General features: G+C 40.6%; 1 protein-coding gene across 3 annotated transcripts in view; it reads left to right on the top strand.

Annotated features, from left to right (window-relative positions):
* The window catches only part of PDE1C (phosphodiesterase 1C), a 273,423-nt gene that overhangs the window by 234,251 nt on the left and 13,716 nt on the right, over nt 1-25,456 (top strand). For 2 of the 3 annotated variants that reach the window (XM_024737279.1, XM_024737251.1), the window contains exon 17: nt 19,101-19,169. In XM_024737279.1, the coding sequence (XP_024593047.1) occupies nt 19,101-19,169 (69 nt within the window). Of the gene's footprint in view, nt 1-5,603; nt 8,202-19,100; nt 19,170-25,456 lie in introns of those variants that run through there. The other variant, XM_024737260.1, reaches the window with a different exon arrangement.

The raw sequence follows: 25,456 nt of genomic DNA, 5'->3' as shown, positions 1-25,456 counted from the left end.
AAATAACTACATAGTAGAAATGTCGCATAAAACTATATTGTGTACTCTTTGTTAATGACGAAATTAATATTTTTAAACAACTTTTCCCTTGCAGTTATTGGTGTATAAGCTTTCATTGTTTCACTCTATCTTCTAGACATTTCGTTACACTCTTAATGTACCATTGTATTTTTTTTTTTTTTTTTTTTTTTTTTGCGGTACACGGGCCTCTCACTGTTGCGGCCTCTCCCGTTGCGGAGCACAGGCTCCGGACGCGCAGGCTCAGCGGCCATGGCTCACGGGCCCAGCCGCTCCGTGGCATGTGGGATCCTCCCGGACCGGGGAACGAACCTGTGTCCCCTGCATCGGCAGGCAGACTCTCATCCACTACGCCACCAGGGAAGCCCACCATTGTATTTTTAAAGGAACCTGGTTTGACAGAGAGGATTATAATTTTTGAACTACTGGGGAAATGTGATTTGTCTTTTTTTTCTTAATACTGATGTTCAGGATTAAAATTAACTTTTTAGTATTCATGAAATAAATATTTATCTGTTCTCCCCCTAGAAAAATTGTATTTTGTCAGATTCTTTGCAAGTGATTGGAGAAACACAAGTAACAATACATTTGTCAAAAGAAACTCTATTAACATTATAAAAAAATTCTTTAAAATAACAGCCGCCTTTGAAATATGTGCCAAAACCAGGAGCCAGAGATGTCTCCATTGTTAACGCCATTTTTTTTCTAGTCGCCCACAAGCTAGGAGAGCTGTTAAAAATGCAGTGTCAAGCAAGTATTGAAGCTTCTTCTTTGTGTTTATTCTTAGCCTTTTCCACCAAAGGACAGCCTGATCTCCACGTGATGATATCTGTATTTCATAAGTATTCGCCCTCTGCAATATATGCCATTTTTATTCTATACCCTGGAGCTGCAGTGAAAACATGAGAATAAATGTTTGTTTTTTTCTTTCATTCATTTTGAATCTTTTATTGTTTTTCCTGAACTAATAAAATAGAGAAGAACACGAAGAGCAGTCAGAATGTTTCAGACCTAAAATCCCAGCCTCACTTAACTTTCTCAGAAGGACTTCCTTAATCTCTGGTTTCTTGTTAGCTTCAAAAATAGCAGATTCAGGGCTTCCCTGGTGGCGCAGTGGTTGAGAGTCCGCCTGCCGATGCAGGGGACACGGGTTCGTGCCCCAGTCTGGGAAGATCCCACGTGCCGCGGAGCGGCTGGGCCCGTGAGCCATGGCTGCTGAGCCTGCGCATCCGGAGCCTGTGCTCCGCAACGGGAGAGGCCACAACAGTGAGAGGCCCAAGTACCGCAAAAAAAAGTACTAGGTTCTTAATACAGAGAGGAATGGCAGTAAAATACCTTTGGACAATGTAGGACAGAAGAACGGAAACATTCACGTATTTTAAGTTTGGAAAGAAAAGCCATGCTACATAAAGGAAGAGAGGAGCCAGCAAAGTTAAAGAATAAAAGTTAAGAGGATCATTATTCTCAGTGATAGCACAGATTCCAAGGATCAAAAGAAAAGATGAAGAAAAATCACAAAGGTTGAACCTAAGAACTACTACCCTTTGTACAGTACTTATTCTTTATATTTGGATCCAATGGGCAAATTTTAGGAAATGATGGCATAGGCAAGGTTTCAGGAAGTTATATTCCTACAAATTTATCTATCATCTCTTTATTCTATCCATCCATCATCCATCCATTCATCCATCGAACAATCCACCCATCTTAGCAGGGCTATAGTGTTGGTATTATATGCAGTAAAATTAATATAGGATAATCCTAATATAATCATATCCTCTGTCATTTGGGGCAAGGAGAAAGCATGGATGCATATGTTGTGGTATTTGGTGGTAACCATTTAAAATACCTGTCTTGCACTTATGACCTAGAAGAGTGAAAACAATGCCTGGGTAAATCTTAACAGCTATCTCTCAGACAATGTTTGTTTTTTTGTTTTTAGTATTTCCTCATTATTAAGAAACAAAACCAAACCAAGACCTGCTTATAAGCCCCACAGAAATCCTACTGCTCAACGTTTAAAATTGGGGTTGGTTTTACCACACTTATTCTTCCCTGGGTTTTATTGTTTGTTGTTTTCCTATTTAGCCTTTTACAACTCTTTCTGTTGCTTACAGTATCACTTTGTTGTTTTCGTTGAAAGTTGACTCCATAGAGAGGCAGCTCTGGAAGGGTTTCTGGGACTTGAAAATCTGATTTAAATCCCAGCTCTGTGCTCAGCCAAGTCAGCTTACTTTTGAGCTTGGGTGATAGTTGAATCAGGCTGTAAAAATATCAAACCCAAGAAAATGAAAAATAAAAGTGTTTACAGATGTTTTTAAAACCCAGTGCCAGATTCTATGAGGCCTGCCTCACAGATGGTCAGCTTGTGATCTAGTAATAAACATTATGATTGCTAAACACATTTTTAGAGTCAAATCAAACTCAAACTTTAAGCCTCTTTTTAAAACAACTATCTTTAAACCACATGGTTTTCTGTAGCATCTCCACTTACCTTCAGGAGTAGCCTGGGAAGGGAGGAGTAAGGCCACGTCGTTGTAAGTCTCCATCTCCTATTTTCTAAATTAAGTTGCTGAAACATTCTTTGCTATTCATTCCCTTAGAGTAAATACATTTCTGTGAATTCATACACCACACACTTCAGGCTTCAGAGCCCCCATGGCTACCCCTCTATGAGATGTGAGAAGTCTTTCTTCCAGGGGCGGGTGAGGAGGTAGCACTTATTTAGATATTTTCTTGAACTTTCTCAAGTTGGGTGAAGATATTTTCCATTTCAGTTCATCAGTCACTCTTAAAAAGATGAGGGAGTTTAACCACTTTTTGTGGCCAAGCCAACATAGACTTACAATCAGTGGAATTCAAAGCAGCTGTAACAAAAAGAGTCGTGTAAATCGGATCAATACAGAGTGACTTCTCACATTTTGTTTTTAGATCCTCATTTTTATATACTTCGTAGTCTTACCCAATTTTTGTTTTAAATGCTTATGCAATTTTAGTTTACATTGAAAACATATACACGAAACCAAAACACAACAGAGCAAGTCTATGCCATTTGAGGTTTAGGAGAGGAAGTGTGGAGTGAGGAGATTTACAAACCATGTCAAAGCCACCTGGATGGCAGGTGCTCTTTTCTCTGGGAGCTTAGTCCCACAAAGAGCCATGCACAGTGGGGCTATTTCTTCATAAGGAGTATACATTTTTGACATATTGTAATTTGCTGTTGAATAAATTGTAAAATCAATGTAATTATGATTTCCTTTTTACGTCACACTATGAAAGTCAGGATTAGAAAAAGGTTGGAGAGAGACTTCCTATTCATCATTACACCTTTATCTGTCCCATCCACTTCATGCTTATTCAGTTCACTTCCTTTCAATGAAAAACTAATGATTTGTTGAGCATATGCCATGTGTCAGGTATTGTACTACATTCAAGAGGAGTTATCAAGATAAATAAGATATTTTCCCTGCCCTCAAGGAGTCTACGGTCTGAGGTAGAATATCTTCCTGCAGATAGATATGAAACTAGTCACCATAGGGGTGAGTGCCCTAAGAGGAAGTTTTTTAGAGAAAGCACGTGTTTGGGAAGGCTGGGAACAGTCGCTCAGGTCACAGACCCAGCTGCAGAGTATCTGCCTCTTGTTCTTTAATGTGGGCGTATTTAATGACAGTGAACACAGGCACAGCTTAAACATACAGGCCGCCTTTATTTACCCCTTTTCGCCGCTCCTTGACCGACTCCTTTCCTCTGTCGCTTGACCAGAAGGCCGAGGAGGGGGGCGTAGAGTTCCATAGCCAGCCACTCCACCATTTCACCCATAAGCAATGACTAGCAAGGGAGGAAGAGCTCCTCTCAGGGGCCTTTGGGTTCCATTCACACGCCCTGGATGTACCTCTTCCATCTCTGGGACACAACAGTCTGGACAGCGGGCCTCTGCTAACCCAGGCTATATGGCACAGGAGGTGCATCACTTTCCTTCTTGGCAAATTGGAGCTCATTGGGTGTAACAGTGGTCCTTGCCAGCCATCTCCAGCTATCCCTCCTCACTTCCTTCCGACCAATCTGTCATTTAGTAAAAGATTAACCTTATATCCTCATAACCATATATTGGGTTTTATATGTGAGGGCCTGGGGACATCTCTTAAGGTGATTAATACTATAATGACCATCTAAAAGGAGTCTCATTACCTATGACCCCAAATGGATAATGACGGGGCCAGAGCACTAAGGGGCCCTGTCTTGCAATTCCCTTGTGGCCCAAACTACATAGAGACAATCAGAAACAATGGAAAATTTCTAATCCGTGATTTCAGCTTTTGTTTCGCCTCTTTCCCTCCCTGGCAAGTTCCAGTGAGGCAACTGGCAACTTCCCTCACCGATCCTACCAGAATCAGAGTAAAGTGATTGGCCAGAAGTTTTTCTTTTTTTCTGTTATTTCTCCCAAATGGGTGAAGGTGCTAATGGAGAGTAAACACTCACAAGATCAGAATGAAGAAAGAGGAACCGCAGGAGGTCTGGGTCAGTGGCCCCTGAAAATTTGAGAATTGACCGTAATTACAATAGATTGGAAAGGGCTCTCCTGTCTCCCAACTGGTTTGTACCTAATTTCGACCAAGTCTTATTTAGGAGAGTGTTAGTCTTTAAAGTTGAATGGAAAATTTCCTTGTCCTCTAATGACTCCTAACATTTCTGGAGATGATGATGTTATTCTTTTTAAAGTCTCCTGTCCCTCTGGAACCTTGCGTAGGAGGGAATCCTCTCTCACTCTGAGGCATGCTGACTTGGAGAGCACACAGCACTTAGGGGAAGCAACCATAATCATCATAATTTATGTTTGTTTGCTTTTTAAAAATCCTGTCCAAGTCTGTTGAGGTTATCGAATAAGCCAGGTGAAAAGAAAATCCAAGGTTGTTTATTTCCATTCATGAGTCCTGTTTCAATCTTGGTCTTCTTCCACCACCTCACTCCAGGCCCCATAGAGACTTCAGGTGATTTATCCATTTGCACAGTGATTTCAGCTGGGGCGCATCTTGCTTTGAATCTTTTGGGGAAGCATTTGTTAAGCATATGCTGTGTGTCAGGCATTGCACTACATGCAAAAAGAGTTATAAAGATAAGATATTTTCCCTGCCTTCAAGGAGTCTATAGTCTGGGGCAGAACATCTTCCTGCAGATAGCTATGAATCCTGATAGAGGAACAGTGCTTTGGTATGGAAATGATTGGGATTAGATGAATCCAATCCCACCAACGCCTGAGGCAAATTGACCAGATCCGATCTGGCAGTCACTGTCATTCTGATTGCAAAATAAGGCGTCTTAAAACCCATACTGCATGGACCAAATATTTGATGCTTTAATTTAAAGCAACTGTTAAGGCTTCCAATGTAACCAGTGTTTAAAATTCTCCACTGAGATTTCCCCTTTATGAATAGAAGGATTGTGTTACAAAGGAGACAGCAGTGACTAGCATTGAAATGTGTAATTGATCCCTCTTTTTTTTGTCCTTCAGATTTTCTTCTCAGACCTGGAGGGTTGAGAAGCGGGGGGAAAGGCAGCATTGACACTTTTCTTTTTCTTTTTTTCAGATTCAGAAGAGTAAAACACACCTCATAGACAATAAGAGAGGCTGCCAATGTCTTGCATCATTTTAGCTGAGCTTCTTCATTCTCTTCTCCTTCCACAAAGACCTGTATCTGGGGAAGGTGTACAACTTTCAGAAACAAGCCCCACCCCTGCACTTGGCCTTCTCTCATGCCATCTCCTCCCAGGAGATGACTTTCTGGGAGCTGGTTTGAGGTCTTAGAACTCTGGGGGAATCCCCCCAGCCCAAGCAAACAACACAACTTCCGATTTTTGCACAAACAGAAACAACACATGAAGGGACTTCCTCAAAATCCTTTGCTAATGCCCTGGCTTTCAAGGCACCTGTCTGGCCTGATGGGAACGGACATCCTGGAAACGCCGAGAGAGGCCTGAGAAAGCCACACACACAGGAATTGCCACTGTATTTCTTTATGTGTTGTTATTTTTGCACTGGTTGCTGATGGTGGATGCAGCCAAGCTGGCCTTCATCGCAGCTAAGATGATGATTTCAGTCTCTGGTTGTTCCTTTCCTGAGTCAGGAACGTTCTTTCTCTCCAGCTTTCTTTCAGACTTAGAAATTGTTCCCATGCTTTTCTTTCCATTTATATAATATGAAATACTTTCTGTTTTATAAAAAAGGAGATTTTCCTCTTCTTTATTTGATGCTTAATTTACCTGTGCATTCGTTAATACAAACCGGAATGTTTCAGCTCGTGACCGTATTGTTCAGGTGGGAAACCCAGTGTTTTCACTGAGTAGCATCCATGACTAAGTGGTTACTGAAATTTTTACCACTGGCTGGTCCTCTTCTTTTGAATATTTATGGTTTGACCTAATTGTTCTTCTTTCTATTCAGGGAAGTGCTAAGGGAATTAGTATCAGGGAGATATGTCCAATAATTTTTTTTTCATTTTAATGAGCCTTTAGAAATGCCAGATAGGAGATGATTAATAGCACGAATCAAAAATAAGAATAGTGGATGTCACAGGGAAAGAGACGAAAAATACAGCCCCCTGAAACCAAATCAAGAATGGGATCCAGTGGAGTGCAAGTCAAGGAATTTTGTGGATCTAAGTGGTGTGATTTGAATGAAACTGATTCTTAAAATGGAATTGTGGTTCACAGAGGAATCTTTGAGTCCTTCCTAAGGGTAAATCACATGAATAGGCTGGTGATGGAAGAGGAATACAAATAGGAAGAGAGACAGAGCTGGACGGTAGGCTTAACTCTATTCCTCGTTGCAGATTTAATTTCCACATGGAAAACACAAAAGCAAACATTTAAAAACTCCTCTCAGTACTAAGGCAAAATGTTGGTATTTCTTCAGACAGAAAGGAGACTGTGTATGTCGTCTACCAGGCCTTTTGTCTCACTGAAATATTCCCCAACAGAAAGATCTGGAGAACTCCGTGGTGTGGAGTGCACAGTCGTGTACTGATATTCGAGCAGGGTTCTTAGATCAGATTTCCATTTTGCTTGGTAATAACAGATTTTTCTGTTGCTCCTCCTGTTTTCCTAGACGTGACCACAGTAAGTCATGTGGTCACAAATTCAAAACAGGAGCTCAGCAGGTCAAGTAAATGAGTACAGCAAGCTATAATATCAGAATGATTGCGATAAATGGCAATTCATCGTGGACCTGGGTATCAGAGAGCCAGTGAGGAGCAATAGGGGGGAAGTGGGGAGGGCATGCACTGCCCCAAGGGGGCAGTGGCTGGCAGCTACGGGATCAGTGCTATGTGGGAATGAGGGTCCTAGATACCTAAGATTTTATATAAACCCCCTCCAAATTTTTTAATATTGGCAACTAATTCAGAAACTTACACACGCAGTGCTGGCCAAAGAAAACATCCCTATGAACTAACTGCCTTCAATGCATGGGACATCGATTTGCAAACTATGCTCTTTGAGGTGGTTTTAAATAGAAGTGAAATACAACCAGTGCATGTCAGTTCTTGACCTTGGAACCTGAACTTTTGACCTCACTTCAATTCTATATTTTTCTATGTAGAGCTTTGCAACCAATCAAACTAGAAAGGTGCAGCTTCCCTTTTATACTCAATCAAGACTAAACAATATTTGAAAAAGACATAGGAATATAGCCGCTTTTTCTAGCACCAATAAAGATGGAAATGTTTTACATTTGCTTTAAGTCGTTAATTTAGCTGGAAAAAGGTGGGAAGAGAATTTTATTTAGGATAGCATTCTGCTTGGAACTCTCAGCGTGGAAAAACAAAAGCATCGTGTAACTCTTATTTTTAAACTCTTAGAAAGTGTTTTGAAGGGACATTGAGTAAAAAAGCAAAATTATCTTTTTTTTTAATAAAAAACAATGTATTACTGCGCTATAAATCGATACTGGAGCTGGTAAGACAACAGTATTGACTGGAAGAACAGTATTTCCAGAGCTCTAGCTCACTTGCTGTGGTCTTTCCATTCTCTTGAAACAGCTTCCTCCAAGTTGAGCAGTGAAGTGGAAGACACATTCTTCCATTGCACGGATTGTGACACCTTACTCTGTGTTCCATTGTCACTTAAAAAGCAAAGGCTTACACACCTGAGTTAAGAATTAACGGGTATGTGGGGAAAGTACTAGGGATATTCCCACCATTGACAAACCACCAGTTCTACATGTCCCTGAGTAGAAAGTGACAAATGGAGTTAGCCCTTGAGTTTGGGCCCCCATGTCACCAACTAGCTCTACAGCCAAGTTTTGTTGATGCAGTTTGTTTTGCTGCCATAATGACCGAACCATAGGCGGGTCTTTGTTCCAGCTTTTATTCACGCCCACCTTTCTTAGGTTATGAGCCCTAGTTGTTTATGGCAGCAGGCAAGAGACTCATTTCTAACCCATTAAATTCAAATGGATTTTCTTCCTATGTCCATTTCATTCCTGGAGCTTTTAAAAAGCATTGAAGACATCTGACAGGATCCCATTTAGGACCTGATATACTTAAACAATAAAATGATATCTAGACATCTGAGAGCCAAAGAACAATCTAGTGCATCTGTTCATTTCATTTGCAGAATTAAAGCCATTATATTATATTTTCCACCTGAAGTGATGCCTCTAGTAAATATGAAAAATAGAAAGTAAAGAACATTATTATCACAAGATGTGAGACAGCAAATAAAACGATGGAGACCAATTTTGTAATCCATATTTTAGGAGTAAGGTTGCTGGTCTTTTAATGTCACTTCTGTCATGGATCAATTTTCTTTAGATAGATAGGAAGAAGATGTAATATGTTTTCTTCTATTCTTAACCTTTCAGCAGAGACTTACATGGTAGAGATGACTTCATAACATTCCCCATGGAATAAGGAGGAAAACAAAAGAAAAAAGGCACAAAATCTTTTTCTCATAATGAGATAGAGAAGATTCTGAGATTAAAACCTATGTATGTAGCATTATGTCCCCCATAAAGGGGATTTTAGGAAATAAACTTCATTCTTATTGCACGATTCCCACACATCCCAACAGGATTTGCACCACTGGCCCACCACAGTGCCTGGCATATAGTCAGCATTCAAGAAACACATGCAGAACCGTCCAGCTGAATTCCACTAGCCACCTGTGAGTGCAAAGTTCAAGTTTACCTGAAAACGCACTCAACGTCTTCTGCATGTCAAGTGTATTGCTAAAGGCTTATTTTCTAAGTATGTGCAGACATACCCTAGTGACACGGATAGCTTATTGTAAGGGACAGGAAATTGCAAGTAGTATGGGGAAAATTAGCAGTGCCAAGTTTATGAAAATAAAACTTCTCTATGGTTTTTGGGTTTAAGAAAAACAAACAGATGAAAAAACAGAAACAAACCAAAACAGGATTTATATGAAAATTCACTTCCAAAAGGAATGATGACACGATTACCAGTGGATTGATTTATAATCCAAGTTGTAACATTTAAAATCCAAAATAGACTTTCTTGAAGCGAGTAAAAGCATCTATATGTACAGCATGGGGAATCAGTGCTCTGCCAATATGGTCGGTATAGTACTGAACCACAGCAAAGCTGGATGTTAAAGGAATAACGTGGCAATAATGATGTCATATTGGCTCTTCTTTGTGAATAAGTGGAAAGTAATATTTGTAATTCATTGATAGTGATCCATGATTAAAGGCCTCATTATCATTTAGAAAATGAACTTGAAAAAATTGTAATGAACAGCACAATATTTGTATAAAATATCCCTCTGAGAACCAAGAGACATATTATCTGCCAAGACCAGATGTCAGTTGTTAAGGTTTCCTCTCATCAAACACACTGGTGGGCACAGAGATGATGGCAGAATTAGAATGGTAACAGAGCCTGTAGGACATTAGACAGGGTTCATCTGATAAGTGAATTTGGGTCCAGGGAAGTTTAGAAAATGGGAAGAAGTCCTCTGGATGTTTTCATTGGACATTTGCAAAAGCCTGGATGCTCCTCCAGGAAATCTGCAATAAACAACGATTGTTTCATCAGAAGAATATCTTGTTTTTACATTGAACAAGAGTGGGGTGCAGTGGGAGACCTGGACTGAAAGGTTCATGAAAGTCAATTTCAACATTATTAAGTCCTGATTATTTTAACTAATGCCCCTCCACCTCATCCATTTTTTTCTTTAAAATATTGGCAGACATATTTGAAATGAATTGACATTTATTCTGGCTTCTGTTCTCAAGCAGAAATGGTCTGACACTGACAATGGCTGGCTTCACTAAATGAACTTGAACCCAGCCTAGATAGCCATCCACTGAATCAAGGGGTGGTGTGTGGGCCCTTCACCTCACTCAGGGCACACTTAGCCTCCATTGGGGAGATCTCACCATTTCTGGGGCTTAATGCTTGCTGTAGTAGGCCAGTCATTGCCATCTTGGAGGCTGTCAGCTTTGGTCAGCTTCAGTCATGTTTGCTGAACCTCACCCATGTATCTTCATGGAAGCTGCCTTTTGGACAACAGAAGCATTTCTCTGTCAGGTTACAGTGCAGGAGAACTCATTTAAAATAAAGCCCATTAAAACCCAATGGCTATGGAATGGCTTTTCAATAGATTGCCCTGGAGGCATACCCTTGTACAGTTTTTGCTTCTCTGTGGTGATCTGTCTTGGGGTAGGTATTTGTGTACTAGTGTCCTTGTCTTTGAGTGGATATATGTGTGATGGTACAGAATACAGTCGCACACCAATAAGCATAGATTTATAGTAAAAATCTACAGCCATAGGTATTGTCCAGTAACTGATTCTAGAGATAGAACTGTATAAATTTTCCTTTTTTCTTGCTTTGATGATATTTTTATAAAATTTTATATGCTGTAAAAAATTTTTTAAAATATTTGCTATTTTCATTTGTAGAGCTCGGTTAGGTTTTTATCAACTCTGGTGCCCGCTGTACAACCGGATTCCTCCCTCCACCTAATCAAATCATTCTCTCGCTTTTTCATACTTTTTCTCTCTCCTTATTTTCTTCGCTCATTTTTATACCTTTTGCAGATTCCTTCTTTTGCCTCTGTCCAGGCAAGCCATTCTGCTTGCAGCATCTTTTTAGCACATGGAAACACAAAATAATGGAAAAAACAAAATTATCTTGTTCCAGTGTGATCCACATGAGGGAAGGTTGTGGGCCAGGGATGGGGTATGAGTAGATGGGGAGGAGGGAATAGTTTGGGGAAAAGAAGCAGGAAGAAGGAAATCCTCATGGGATATCCATTACCCAAAGTAAGGTTTGAGCCTAACATAATGCTCTTATTATCTCTTCTCAGTCTACGGCACAATTTTTGTACAGGGTTTTTCTCCTTAGGATGTTAAGCCCTCACCGTGGGCCTCTAGACCTTTCCTTACTAGGGCACTGGCCACCAACTCAGCTCATCTCCTCAGCCTGAGATCTTGCTGCTGTTCAGCTGGATTTCGGGGAGATGTCTGGATTAAAATCAAGAATGTTTAACAAGACTCAAAAGAGGGAGGTAAGCAGAATCAAAACCCCGAACCTCAATCCAAATCATGCCCAATAAATAGTTCTTTTCAGGAAGAAGGAAGGTATTTCTAGATATGTTCTGAGAAAGCTCTTCCAAAAGGGAAGATGATAAAAGGGACTTTGTATTTTATGGCAGTGATAGAATGTACTTCCATGATGTGAAATATGTTTTTAGCAGATAAAATGCAGGTTGCAATTTGCAAGAGAATGACCATCCATTTTAAGAAAAGCGTCTTGTTCCCTGTGATGCTGGTCTGTACTAAAAGAAACTATTCAAATGCCATAGCCTCACATCTCTAAATGCAAAAATAAATCATAGGGATTCATGTAAAACAGAATATGCTAAACTGGTCTCAATAAATTATGTGTTTATTGTAAATCTTTATTGCACAGATAAGGCAGACAGTCCCTCAATGTATAATTTTCCCCCAGCATCTAGTAATGAATAAGTACTTGTATGTTCTTCTGATTACCAAATAAAAACAATGAGTTAACCTCTCTATTGAAATTTGAAAAATGAAAAGACTGTTTTTCTTCACTTTAATGTTTTTCATTGTTGTCAATGTTCTGTCCCAGATAGGAGGCTGTCCAGACTCACTCAACCATCTGTCTCTTTTGTATTCTTCCAAATGCCAAGCAATATCCAGGTACCAAGTGCTTTTGCCTGCACACTGAAGATATACACAGTGTATCGCGTCTCATATAATCTTTTTTGAGGGATTAGTGGATGGGCTATCAGAAGCTCCTTAGAGGCATAAGAAATGTCAGTGTTCCCGGAATTAGGCTGGCTTCCATATGTTCAGTTTTCTTCTGGGTACCGCGATACGGTTTTACATTCCTACGATGCTAGTTTTTGAATTCCAAACATTTTTTCCTCTTCCTTCTCCCTCAGGTAGAAAGGGCTACCTGGCAATATTTTCTTTCTCTCCAGCTACAAACATAGGGAGTCTGACTAGGGACTAGTCATTACCCCTATTTGTGAGCATACATACATGGTTTAATATAGTGAATGGCGTCCAGCCTTCAAACCAGCCACTAAGAGGCACCCCTAGTGGTGATGGTGCGTATTACACAAGTACCACCCCCTTATCTGGACCACCTCTGTATGTTGTTCCTCTGCAGTAACTCCACTGGGTTATTACTGACTGTAGAGGCTGGGATGTTCCTCCCAAGCGGCCATGCATTGAAACACTTTTTTTTTCCAATTCCTTTTTTTTTCCTGAGAGCCAAAAACAGAACTTATTTTGAAAAATATAGAGAAGTATAATAAAATTAAAATCACTTGTAATACCCCATTCAGTGTCAGTTCTTTACTTCCCAATGGTCTTTTGCTATGTGTTTTTACACAGTTGAGGCCATACAGTACAATATATTTAATTTTGTATTATGGTTTGTTCTCATAACATTGGATTGTAAACATTACCCATTTAAAAAAACTCTTTACTAATATAATTTCAATTGCAACATAATTTTTCATTTTGTGGCTCTAGTGAAGTTTACTTAACTACCTGTCTGCTGTTGGACAATTAAGTTATATGCTTTTATTTTCTGAAGTTGTAAATAACAGCAGTGGGGCTCTTTGTACATAAGGCTTTGTCACATTTCTGAATATCTCCATTGGAAGAATTCTTAGAATACTGGGTCAAAGGTCGTGGACCTTTTTTCAGACTCCTCATTCATATACCCAATCCCAAGGCATATCCAGCTATTAAAACGGCCATATTTAAATAGCATATAACGTTGCATGTCTGAATAGCTCTTATGTTTTTGATCATTGTTCTTTGTGATGAATAGAGATCAGGTCACACAAAAGAAAGCATGGTATTCATGTATTGTGGAGGAGAAATGTTATCAAACACTCTGCCTATGCTGCTCTAGCTTATACACTGTTGGAAAATAACTCTTAGGAAAGTACAGGAGGTGGGCTTGAAGCCCTCCAAACTTTCAGAGATTCCACAGCCCTAAGCAGAACGTGGACTTCTCTTGATGCCCTTTTGTCAAGGCTGCAAAGGGGCAAAGATAATTCATTTAGCTCGTTGATCTCTGCCACCCGCTAAATGGAACACAGAGAAAATGTTGGTGGATGTGCTCAGCAACGGTTATCAAATGTTGTGGGTATCTAAAGGCAGACACTGCAATAGGTTAAAAGAAAGAGAGTGAAAATGCACAGTAGACTGACAGACACTTTTCCTACTTTAGTCCTTCAGCACCCACTTCTGCCTTGGGACCTGCTTGTGTTGTAACAACATTGCTATTGTTGGACCGTTACTAAGGATGACGCTAGGTCTCAAGGGCTTTTGAATCACCTTTTCCGGCAGGCTTGGGCCTGGCCATGCTAATCTTATGTTGCAGAGGGAAATTACTTGAGGTCAAGTTGCCGATCATTGGGTTTAGTGCTACCCTCACGTCCTGAGTCTTAGGTGTGTGTATTTGCCCCAAGGCAGGCAGCCTTGGTTGTCACTTTCATCCTCTTCTCCAGACTCCTGATGAATTGGATTTGTTGCCCTTTAGCTGAACCAACCAAAGACATTAATTTGAAATATCTGAAAGCTATTCGTTTGTCAAAAGATACTTCCAGTCACACAAGCTGCTGTGTTGACATCTCTGCCCCGAGCTGACTGATTGGGTTGTTTACTCCTTGAACATTCACATGCTCTGGGTGAAGGACAATGTAATACGTGACCTTAAAGTGCTTCTCTCCCAAAGATGACATATTAGCTACTGTACACACACACACACACACACACACACACCTTTCTTTTGAATATAAACTGATAACACACACTCTATCGCACTTCAGTTTGCTAAGTTCTGTGACTTGGTCCTCACAATGACATCCTGAAATTGATGTTTTTAAATTTTTATAGATGAGGAAAATGGAACTTAGCACAATGTCAGCACTGATGTAGTTGTTTATTCATGTTTTTATTTTCCTTACCTCATTTACAAAATATTTCAGAAGTCTAAAATCACATAAATGTAACCAATTTGCTTTTAAAAAATGAAGGCTGCAGAATAAAACCAGAGGCAGGAAGTCAAGCTAGTGTAGATTGAGTCAAACAGGGCAAACGTTAGTGTACGGTCATGCAGGCTGAATAGGCCTCCCCAGTTCCCAGCATTAGATCGTAAATTGGGTCTGAGTTTCCGGGAAACCTAAATAAAAATGAAAAGAAACAATTTACAAGATTCACATCATTCATGAGGATAAAGCACGCCAGTTCCTCAGAAGAAAGAACTCTTCCCTTACAGCTGAAAGAAATGTCTTCCACAGGTATTCACTGGGTACACTGCTTCTCACTCCTGGCTACAGACAGGCTCACCCGGGCCCCATCCCAGATCAGTGAAACAGCATGGCATGTCTAGGGGGAGGCCCAGGTATCAGCATATTTTCTTTAGAACTCCCCAGACCATCCTAATGTAGAGCCAGGATTGAAAAGCACTTACAGAGTGAATTCTGAGTCACTCACAGAGCAGCATGCCAGGTAGATTTCTATAATAAATCCCAGAGTGAGGTTTATGTGTCCACCAGCCTGGAACAGTAGGGGTCAGTTTGAAAGCTGATCTGAACATGGATCTTCCAGCTCAATTTCTGATGTGTTCCCCGGGAACGGGAGCAAGGGAGGGTGAAGGGTTTTAGAAAATGAAACTTAGGTAAGCTGAGTATTATTCCCACGAACGGAACTTTGAGTAAAGTGATAGGTTATTTGGTGGCTATGGAGTGGAAAATGATTTCAGGGACACAACCTGACTTAACAGGGAGCCCATGGGAGGCTGACTCAGAGCCTAACCACCCCCGATGGTCCATGGAGCCACCTGATGGTCTGGAGAAATTGCCAACAGGTTTATTTTATGCGTCTCTGCCTGCTGCCTGTTTGTGACTCACGATTAGCAGAGGCGCACGTGGTTTCTCCCTTTTCCTGATATATTAGGCATTTCATCAAGCATACAGAGAAAATAACCGCATTGGTAGAGGGCTTGCAGCTCTGCTTTTCCACTGACCCACGGCCCCCTGAGTTTTCTGTCTCATTCACTATCTGCAAAGGAGACACCAAGGGAATGAAAAGGTGCCCCAAGAAAAATCCATCAAGCTTCAGGCTTTGGGAAGCTCATGATAGGTCATTTAAAAAAAAATTATTTATTTTATTTTTATTTATTTTTGGCTGCGTTAGGTCTTCATCGCTGCACGCGGGCTTTTCTTTAGTTGCGGTGAGCGGGGCTACTCTTCGTTGCTGTGCACAGGCTTCTCATTGCGGTGGCTTCTCTTGTTGCAGAGCACGGGCTCTAGAGCGCAGGCTCAGTAGTGGTGGCGCACGGGCTTAGTTGCTCCACGGCATATGGGATCTTCCCGGCCCAGAGATCGAACCCGTGTCCCTTGCATTGGAACGTGGATTCTTAAGCAGTACTCTACAAGGGAAGTCCCTTGATAGGTGACTTTAATTGCGCCAAGCATTTCTATGAAATAACCTGGCAATAGTGAATATTTCTACAGGTAACACCATTAAAAGCTTGTCGTCATTCAGTGCTTTGCAGTTTTTTAAGTGCTCATTTAGGTCACATTACATTTGATCTCTCAGCTTCATGAGGGTATCTGTGGAAAGCAGAGTGCCCTATTTTCCAGCAGTTAAAGAATGAAATTTCTATCATATAAGGTTTTCCAAGCCTCCCTGAAGATCAGAATCACCTGGGACACTTGTGAAAGATCCACGCCCCTCCAGAAATGCTGGCTCACTAGTGCTTGGCTGGGCTAGGGAATCTGGGGTTTTTTTCCTTTTTGTTAATAATCCCAGGTAGTTCTTATGTGTAGGCAAATTTAGGAAGATGGCACCTGAAGGAAACCTGGATAACGGATTGGTCAAGAAATAGCAAGAGTCATTGGGAAAAGTTTCTCTAGGTTTAAACTCTGAAGGATCTTGGCTTAAATTTTGCCCCCCAACATTCAGTAACTTTGTGAAAATTACTTACACTTTGTCTCCAAATTCCATAAATTAGGAATCATTCTTTCATCAGAGAGTTAGTATCAGAAAAGATGACTAACGTACGTTTAATTGTCCATTACTAATACGGTGCCTAGAACATGGTAGCTGCCTGATATGTGACCGTGACTGATGCTAATGACCAAGTGGCCAAATTGTGAGTCACACCTCTGAATAAAAATCCCTAAACTCTGCCTCCTTCCTAAAGCAACGGTTCTTAACGGAGGGCAATTTTGTTCCTAGGGGACATTTGTCAGTGTCTGGAGGACATTTTTGATTATCACGACTCACAGTGGGGGGCTTGATGGGGGGGTGAGGAGGGGGTTTGCTGCCGACACCTAGCGGTAGAGGCCAGGGATGCTGCTAAACATCCTACCATGCACAGGACAGCAAAGAATGATGTGACAAAATATCAGTGTGCATCTGTCGAGAGAAACCCTATCCGAAAGGGACAGTGAGACAAGTGAAACATCCCGTGAGTGGAGGGATAAACACTTTGAATCATTGGCTTCCCCACCGTGGAGGTGGATCCAGTGGGACACAGGTTGTTTCTGGTGGGTCAGGAATGGCTATGGATCTGCACCCTGGTAGTGCCCTTGATCGGGGCTGGCTTGTTACATACTCAGATCCACCATTCTTCCTGTAGGATACAGTGTGAGTGGCACCTCCTGGAGCTGTGCAGTGAGGCAGCCCTGGCCCGGACCCCACTTATCACTTTGGGTAAATCTTTTTTTTTTTTTTCGGTATGTGGGCCTCTCACCGTTGTGGCCTCTCCCGCTGTGGAGCACAGGCTTCGGACGCGCAGGCTCAGCGGCCATGGCTCACAGGCCCAGCTGCTCCGTGGCATGTGGGATCTTCCCGGACCGGGACACGAACCCGCGTCCCCAGCATCGGCAGGCGGACTCTCAACCACTGCGCCACCAGGGAAGCCCTGGGTAAATCTTTTTACCTCTAGTGCCTGAGCACCCCATTTGATGGATGATCATTAGACTTACCTGGGGTACGTGTTGACCTGCAAACTTGTGGCTCCATTCCCTGGAGGTTCCCCTTCAGTGGGTCAGCAAATGACCCTGGAAGCCATATTTATAAAAATCACCCAACTCTTACATTCAGGGCATCTACAAGATCTGGAAAATGAAGACCTAAAAGTTCTGCCAGATATCACTTCTCTCACCTCGTGCAAATTAACAGTTTTTGTGGGTCTGAGGTGTTTGGATTAATTTCGTGTTCTCTATTTTTACTATTATTACTACTATGACTAACACTATTAACGGTACTTCCACTGCTAATTAATAATAATAATAATTGACAGTAACACAGAATGTCAAGGGTAGCACCCTGTTCTTTAAGATTAAAATGGAGCAGTCTCAAACACCATCCCTAGTGTATATCTTCACATCTCACCAGGTATTCCGGGGTTGGGAAAGCTTATCCCTCGCCTGGACCCCAAGTTCCTGCTTCATCTGATGCCGAGATCAGTGTGTCTTCTTGTTATCTTTACCCATGACTGTGTTCACTCAGACTAGCACAACCTCCACTCACACCAGGCCTCTGCATGAAAAGTAGACTTTACAAAAAGTTTGCGTAGGTTCAGGGGACTTGTGACAAATAACTTGACGTTAAATCATGCCTACCCTCTGCCTGAGAATTCTGTCTGCTTTTCTGCCAGCTCAGAATCCAGGCATTTGTCATGTTGCTGGATTCTGGCCTTCAGGCCTCTTTTGCCCCACTCTGTATGGCCAAATAAACAAAGAAACGAATGAATAAACAAATAATATTTGCATTTATAGATAAAATATATATGTATATATGTGTATGTGCATTTTGTGTATACATATATTGATGTATAAAATAATATATACGTGTATGTGTGTCTAGGCATGTATTATATATATACAAACATACACACACACACATATGTGTAAATGTTCTTTTGCAGAACAATTCCCCTCGCTTCCTTTATTTCTCGCCAGAACGCTTGGATGTAGTTGTTGTCATTTCCCTCGTTTTGCAGATGAAGACTTCATCTTCACAGCTCTTCAGAGGTTCCAGAGAAATCAAGTTTGGTGCTTGAGGTCCAATAGCGAGTAAAGGCTATAGGGACAAGGCAGAGACAAACCCCTGACTTCTCACTTCTAAACCCAGAACTTTCCCTTTCACAGCAGCCGTTCTCCACTCTGGACGCACATTAGCATCACCTGGGGTGGGCTTTGAACATCCGGATGCCAGAGCTCCAGCCCGGTACAATGAACACAGAATCTCTGGGTGTGGCGCTCAGGTAACTGCATATTTAGAACGCTTCCCTGGTGATCCTAAAGTGCACGCCTGCTCAGACCAGTCTGGAGACCGAGAACCATCACACGCACAGAGGTAAAGGCTGTGCTCCTGGCTTTTCTGGACCATGGACTATGCCCTGCTTTGCTCCCACACCCTCACCCAACCTTCTTCTCAATGTTGTCTTCAGACCCAAACTTTTGGATCATTTGATAACATTGCATGTGAGCATTTACCAGTCTGAAAAGTCTGTCCACAATCCTATTCTTTCTCATCCTCTCTTTCCTCTTTACAGGCACAAAGAAGCATTCTCATGGCTCACCAGCCCCAAGCACTAGCTCCACTAGTCGCCTTACCTTGCCAGGTGGGTAAATATCGTTGCTTCATAATCTTAGTTGATCACAGACAGCAGAGAGGACCCGTTTCTCAGGAGTGGAGTTTAGCAGTTGATAAGTGGGGAATCTGGCCCCTTGTGTATCCTGTTGACCCCACGTTATCAGAGGGCTTTGTCTCTGTCATCCACATTTGTAAGGTTCTCCCAAGAATGGACGTAACATATTCATAGTTGGTTCACAATCTCTCCTGCTCACTGATGGAAAGAGTAGAATCTTGATCTTCCTTAAGGTTCATCGGGACATGCTGTGCAAGTATTTCTTTGAGAGGCAGGTGGCACGGGGGAAGAATGAATTTTTGGTGAGAGAGAGAGACTTGGGTTCGAATCTCAGCTTTGCCATGTTCACACTGTGAAGGCTCACTACACTTATTCAGCTTCTTGGAGCTTCTGTTTTCTCATCTGTCTGCATGATAATAAGAATTAGAAACAATACTCATCAATTTAACATAGTACTGACTCATAGAGGGTGCTCATAGCGAGTATCTACTATTGAGAAATAAGGAGGTCATGGACGATCTGTACTGGGTGCTATCTAACATTTACTAGAAAATTTTAAGCATTCATGACAATCCTGTGTAATCACTATTTAATATGAGAGGTACCTATTGGTCACTGTCTCCATGCATAGGCTTATATCCTCTATGCAAATTAGGTTCCAAGTAAAACTTGGAAAAACACATTTATTTGGAGGGAAGGAGAGATTATAACAGGTAAATATGGACATTGTAGAAAAATCGAAAAATAATACAAATTAAAAGAAGGAAAGATGTTGCCAAAATGCTACCACTCAGAGCTAATCAAGATTACCTCTCCTTCCAGTGTTTCTTAAATACCTTTTTTTTTTCTAGATTGAGATTATACTCTACATGGAGTTTTGTTTCCTCCCTTTTAAAACTTACTATTACATTATGAGCTTTCCCCATGTTATTAAATATTTTAAAAATATTTCAGCGATTGACTAACATTTCATATGATTATGCCACAGTTTATTTATATACAGCATCCGTGGAATTGGTTTCAGGACTACCCACAAATACCAGAATCCATGGATGCTCAAGTCACCCACAGTTAACCCTCCATAACTGCAGGTTCCACATCTGTAGATACAAGGGGCCGACTGTATTCATTAATAATCCGGCATTTATATAGCTTGCCTTTTTATCATTAATAACTTTACGTTCTTGTACATAAGTCTTCTTCTGAGTCTGTAACTATGGATTTAGGACAGATTCCTGTAGGTACAATTACTGACTCAAAGAGTATGTACATACTTAGGTTCTTGACCCATTATTGTCAAAGTGATTTCCAGAAAAGTAGTATTATTTTATACTTTTAGCAATGAGTCTGCCATTTCACTTTGCTCTTGCTACTGCTAACATTGATACTTCACTAATTCGATAAGAAAAATTATATTCATATTTTGTTCGCATTTAGTTTATCTTTAAAAAACTATGTTTTCTAATGTTAATTTATCTTTTACATTGTTTCTTTGGGGAATTTCCATGTTTCATCCATTCAAAGAGAGACAGTGACTTGCATTGTAGCTACTCTGAAATAGGAATGTTTTGCAAGAAATGGGGTGTTATAATCGAATTAACAGCATTTTTTTCTTGGTTGTACATGAAATAATAGTTCACTTTATAATCAGCGGCATCTTAGATTAGCTGAAATATAATCTATGTCCATCTGCCTTTTCAGCCTCAACTTAATGCAGTGTCCCTACCCCAGTCCAACAGCTGGACTCAGTGTCCACTGAGTAGCCCCTGAACTTACTTGCCTCTCACTCTGCCTAGAACAGTCTTTACCCTTTTCTCCCCTGGTTAATTTCTCTTTGCAGTCTCTCCAAACTATCTAGGTAGAATGAATGCTGACGTATAATTATTTGCTTATAAGTCCTTTAACCATTGATCGGTGGCTTTTTCAAGGGTAGGGACTGTCTTATTCTTTTTTGTCCCAGTGCCTGCTGAGGTGACAAGCGCATATTGTGTGCTCATAAATGTTTATGAGGCCGGGTGCCCTGGTGTGTGAGTGAGCATTATCCAATTTAATTTATGACTAGATAGAAAGCAGCCGTCCTCAGAAGAAGACTCATCTTGGAAATTGGATTTGTATCAACTATACTAACTTACAGCTATACAACTATAACTATACAACTATACTGACTGTTTTTTAGTACTGAGTAGACCTTGCTCTGTAGTCTCTGGAAGCCCATTTCATCTTGTCCCTGTTTGTGGTTATTGTGCCCTTAGGATTATAGTCATTATGAGGAAAACATTTCTAAACCCAACAACTTCAGCGTGTAGTGATGGTGTTTGCTCTCCTTTGTAAAGTCATAACATTCCTGGGTCAGGTGGGAACTCTGACATACTAGACATCTGCATGAACATGCAGACCTAACTTGGTTCCCACCTGCTATGCCAGGGACCTATTGCTGGCCTGCTGGGATTCTAAGACCTCTGAGTCAGAGTCTCAGCCACCCTGTCTTTGGCCTTAGTTTCACAGTCTAAAGTGGTCCCAAATTTGGTGCCAGGATCTGAGTTCCAACCACTCGAAAGCCTGTGGAGGTGGAGTGGGTCGTTCTCAAAACACTTGACATAGTAAACCATGCTTTGTTTAGCAGACACCCTCTACGTCATTCATAATGACAGCCAGCCCGCTGTTTCTCCTTGTGACCTCACAAGCGCCACACGTTACCTCCCACAGTGCACATGCCTCTACCACAAGCTCTTGGTGCAGGCTGTCAAGCAACTTAAAATATGTCTTAGGATACTCAAAGAGTCAAATGGAGGAATAAAAATTCTTTAAAACCAATAAAGGATAATTATGCTGAAGCCAAACAAGAACAGAGATATGCAAAAGAAGCAATCCAAAATCTGAAATGTTAAAAAGCAAACAAACAGGGCTTCCCTGGTGGCGCAGTGGTTAAGGACTCGCCTGCCAATGCAGGGGACATGGGTTCGAGCCCTGGTCCGGGAAGATCCCACATGCTGCGGAGCAACTAAGCCTGCAAGCCACAAGTACTGAAGCCTGTGCACCTAGAGCCCGTGCTACACAACAAGAGAAGCCACCGCAATGAGAAGCCCGTGCACTGGAACAAAGACCCAATGCAGCAAAAAATTAATAATAAATTAATAATAATTTTAAAAAGCAAACAAACATATAGTCATTGGGATTTTTTAAAAACACAGTTGGTGGTATAAACTCAAGGTAGAACACAGCTGAAAAGAGAATTAACGTTGGAAGATAGTCCTTAGGACTTTATACCAAACATATTGTACAGATGGAACCATATAAAAAAAGAAAAGAAAGAGCTTGAACCATAAAACTCTTAGAAGAAAACATCCTTGTGACCTTGAATTAGACAACGGTTTCTTAGATATGATACTGAAAGCCCAAGCTGCCAAAGAAAAATTAATAATACAACTTCATCAAAATTAAAAATGTTCCATTATCAAGAAAACTAAAAGAAAATTCATGGAATGAAAGAAAATATTTGCAAACCATAAATCTGATAAGGATTTAGTATCCAGAATATGTAAAGAATTCTTATAACTCGACAATAAAAAGACAAACAAGACAATTAAAAAGTGGGCAAAAGATTTGAAGAGACATTTCTCCGAAGAAGATAGCAAATGGAACGTGAAAAATGCTCAACATCATTAGTCATTAGGGAAATGCAAATCAAAACCACAGTGAGATACCACTTCACATGCACTAGAAAGGCAAGAATAAAAAAGATGGATAATAACAAGTGTTGACAATGATGTGGAAACATTAGTACCACCATACATTGCTGATGGGAATGTAAATGGTGCAACTACTTTGGAAAACAGTTTGGCAGTTCCTTTAAATGTTAATCATAGAGTGACCATAACACCCAGCAGTTCTGCTCCTAGGTATGTTCTCAAGAGAACTGAAAACATATGTTCACACAAAACCTTGTCTACAAATATTCATAGCAACATTACTCATAATAGCCAAAAACTGGAGACAACCTAAATGCCCATCAACTGATGAATATATAAACAAAATGTGGTATATCCATACAATAGCTTATTATTTGACCATACTAAAGGAAGAAAGTACTGATGTGGTCTACAACATGAAAGAACCTTGAAAATATTTTGCCAAGTGAAAGGAGCCAGACACAAATGGCCACATATTGTATGATTCCATTTATGTGAAATATGCAGAATAGACAAATCTATAGAGACAGAACGTAGACTAGTGGTTACTAGAGCCTGGGGAGGGAGAAGAATGGAGAGTGAGTTCTCATGGGTATGGGATTTCTTTTTTATTGGTGAAGAAAATGTTTTGTAAACTGTCACTGTTTGCCGATGACATGATACTATACATAGAAAATCCTAAAGATGCCACAAGAAAACTACTAGAACTAATCAATGAATTTGGTAAGGTTGCAGGATACAAAATTAATGCACAGAAATCTCTTGCATTCCTACACACTAACAACAAAAGATCAGAAAGAGAAATTAAGGAAACAATCCCATTTACCATTGCAACAAAAAGAATAAAATACCTAGGAATAAACCTACCTAAGGAGACAAAAGACCTGTATGTAGAAAACTATAAAACACTGATGAAAGAAATCAAAGATGACATATACAGATGGAGAGATATACCATGCTCCTGGATTAGAAGAATCAACATTGTGAAAATGACTATACTACCCAAAGCAATCTACAGGTTCAACGCAATCCCTATCAAATTACCAAGGGCATTTTTCACAGAACTAGAACAAAAATTTTTACAATTTGTATGGAAACACAAAAGACCCTGAATAGCCAAAGCAATCTTGAGAAAGAAAAACAGAGCTGGAGGAATCAGGCTCCCTGACTTCGGACTATACTACAAAGCTACAGTAGTCAAGACAGTATGGTACTGGCACAAAATATAGGTGACACCTATGGTCACCTTATCTTTGACAAAGGAGGCAAGAATATCCAATGGAGAAAAGACAGCCTCTTCAATAAGTGGTACTGGGAAAACTGGACAGGTACATGTAAAAGAATGAAACTAGAACACTCCCTAACACCATACACAAAAATAAACTCAAAATGGATTAAAGACCTAAATGTAAGGTCATTATAAAACACTATAAAACTCCTAGAGGAAAACATAGGCAGAACGCTCTATGACATAAATCACAGCAAGATCCTTTTTGACCCACCTCCTAGAGAAATGGAAATAAAAACAAAAGTAAACAAATGGGACCTAATGAAAGTCAAAAGCTTTTCCACAGCAAAGGAAACCATAAATAAGACAAAAAGACAACCCTCAGAATGGGAGAAAATATTTACAAACAAAGCAACTAACAAAGGATTAATCTCCAAAATATACAAGCAGCTCATGCAGCTCAATATCAAAAAAACAAACAACCCAATAAAAAATGGGCAGAAGACTTAAATAGACATTTCTCCAAAGAAGATATACAGACGGCCAACAAACACATGAAAGAATGCTCAACGTCACTAATCATTAGAGAAATGCAAATCAAAACCACAATGAGGTATCACCTCACACCAGTCAGAATGGCCATCATCAAAAAATCTAGAAACAATAAATGCTGGAGAGGGCGTGGAGAAAAGGGAACCCTCTTGCACTGTTGGTGGGAATGTAAATTGATACCCCACTATGGAGAACAGTATGGAAGTTCCTTAAAAAACTAAAAATAGAACTACCACATGACCTAGCAATCCCACTACTGGGCATATACCCTGAGAAAACTATAATTCAAAAAGATACATGTGGACTTCCCTGGTGGTGCAGTGGTTAAGAATCCACCTACCAATGCAGGGGACACGGGTTCGAGCCCTAGTCCAGGAAGATCCCACATGCCGTGGAGCAACTAAGCCTGTGAGCTACAACTACTGAGTCCACGCACCGCAACCACTGAAGCCTGCATGCCTAGAGCTTGTGCTCTGCAACAAGAGAAGCCACCTCAATGAGAAGCCTGTGCACCGCAATGAAGAGTAGCCCACTCACCACAACTAGAGAAAGCCTGTGCACAGCAACGAAGACCCAACACAGCCAAAAATAAAATATAAATAAATAAATTTATATCAAAAAAATGGTCAACTTAAAAAAAAAGATACATGTACCACACTGTTCATTGCAGCTCTATATACAACAGCCAGGACATGGAAGCAACCTAAATGTCTATCAACAGATGAATGGATAAAGAAGATGTGGCACATATATAAAATAGACTATTACTCAACCATAAAAAGAAACGAAAC

The sequence above is a fragment of the Neophocaena asiaeorientalis genome, unplaced genomic scaffold (genome assembly GCF_003031525.2).
Source record: "Neophocaena asiaeorientalis asiaeorientalis breed wild unplaced genomic scaffold, Neophocaena_asiaeorientalis_V1.1 scaffold612, whole genome shotgun sequence".
Classification (NCBI taxonomy): domain Eukaryota; kingdom Metazoa; phylum Chordata; class Mammalia; order Artiodactyla; family Phocoenidae; genus Neophocaena; species Neophocaena asiaeorientalis.
This window is presented reverse-complemented; position numbering and strand designations above follow the sequence as displayed.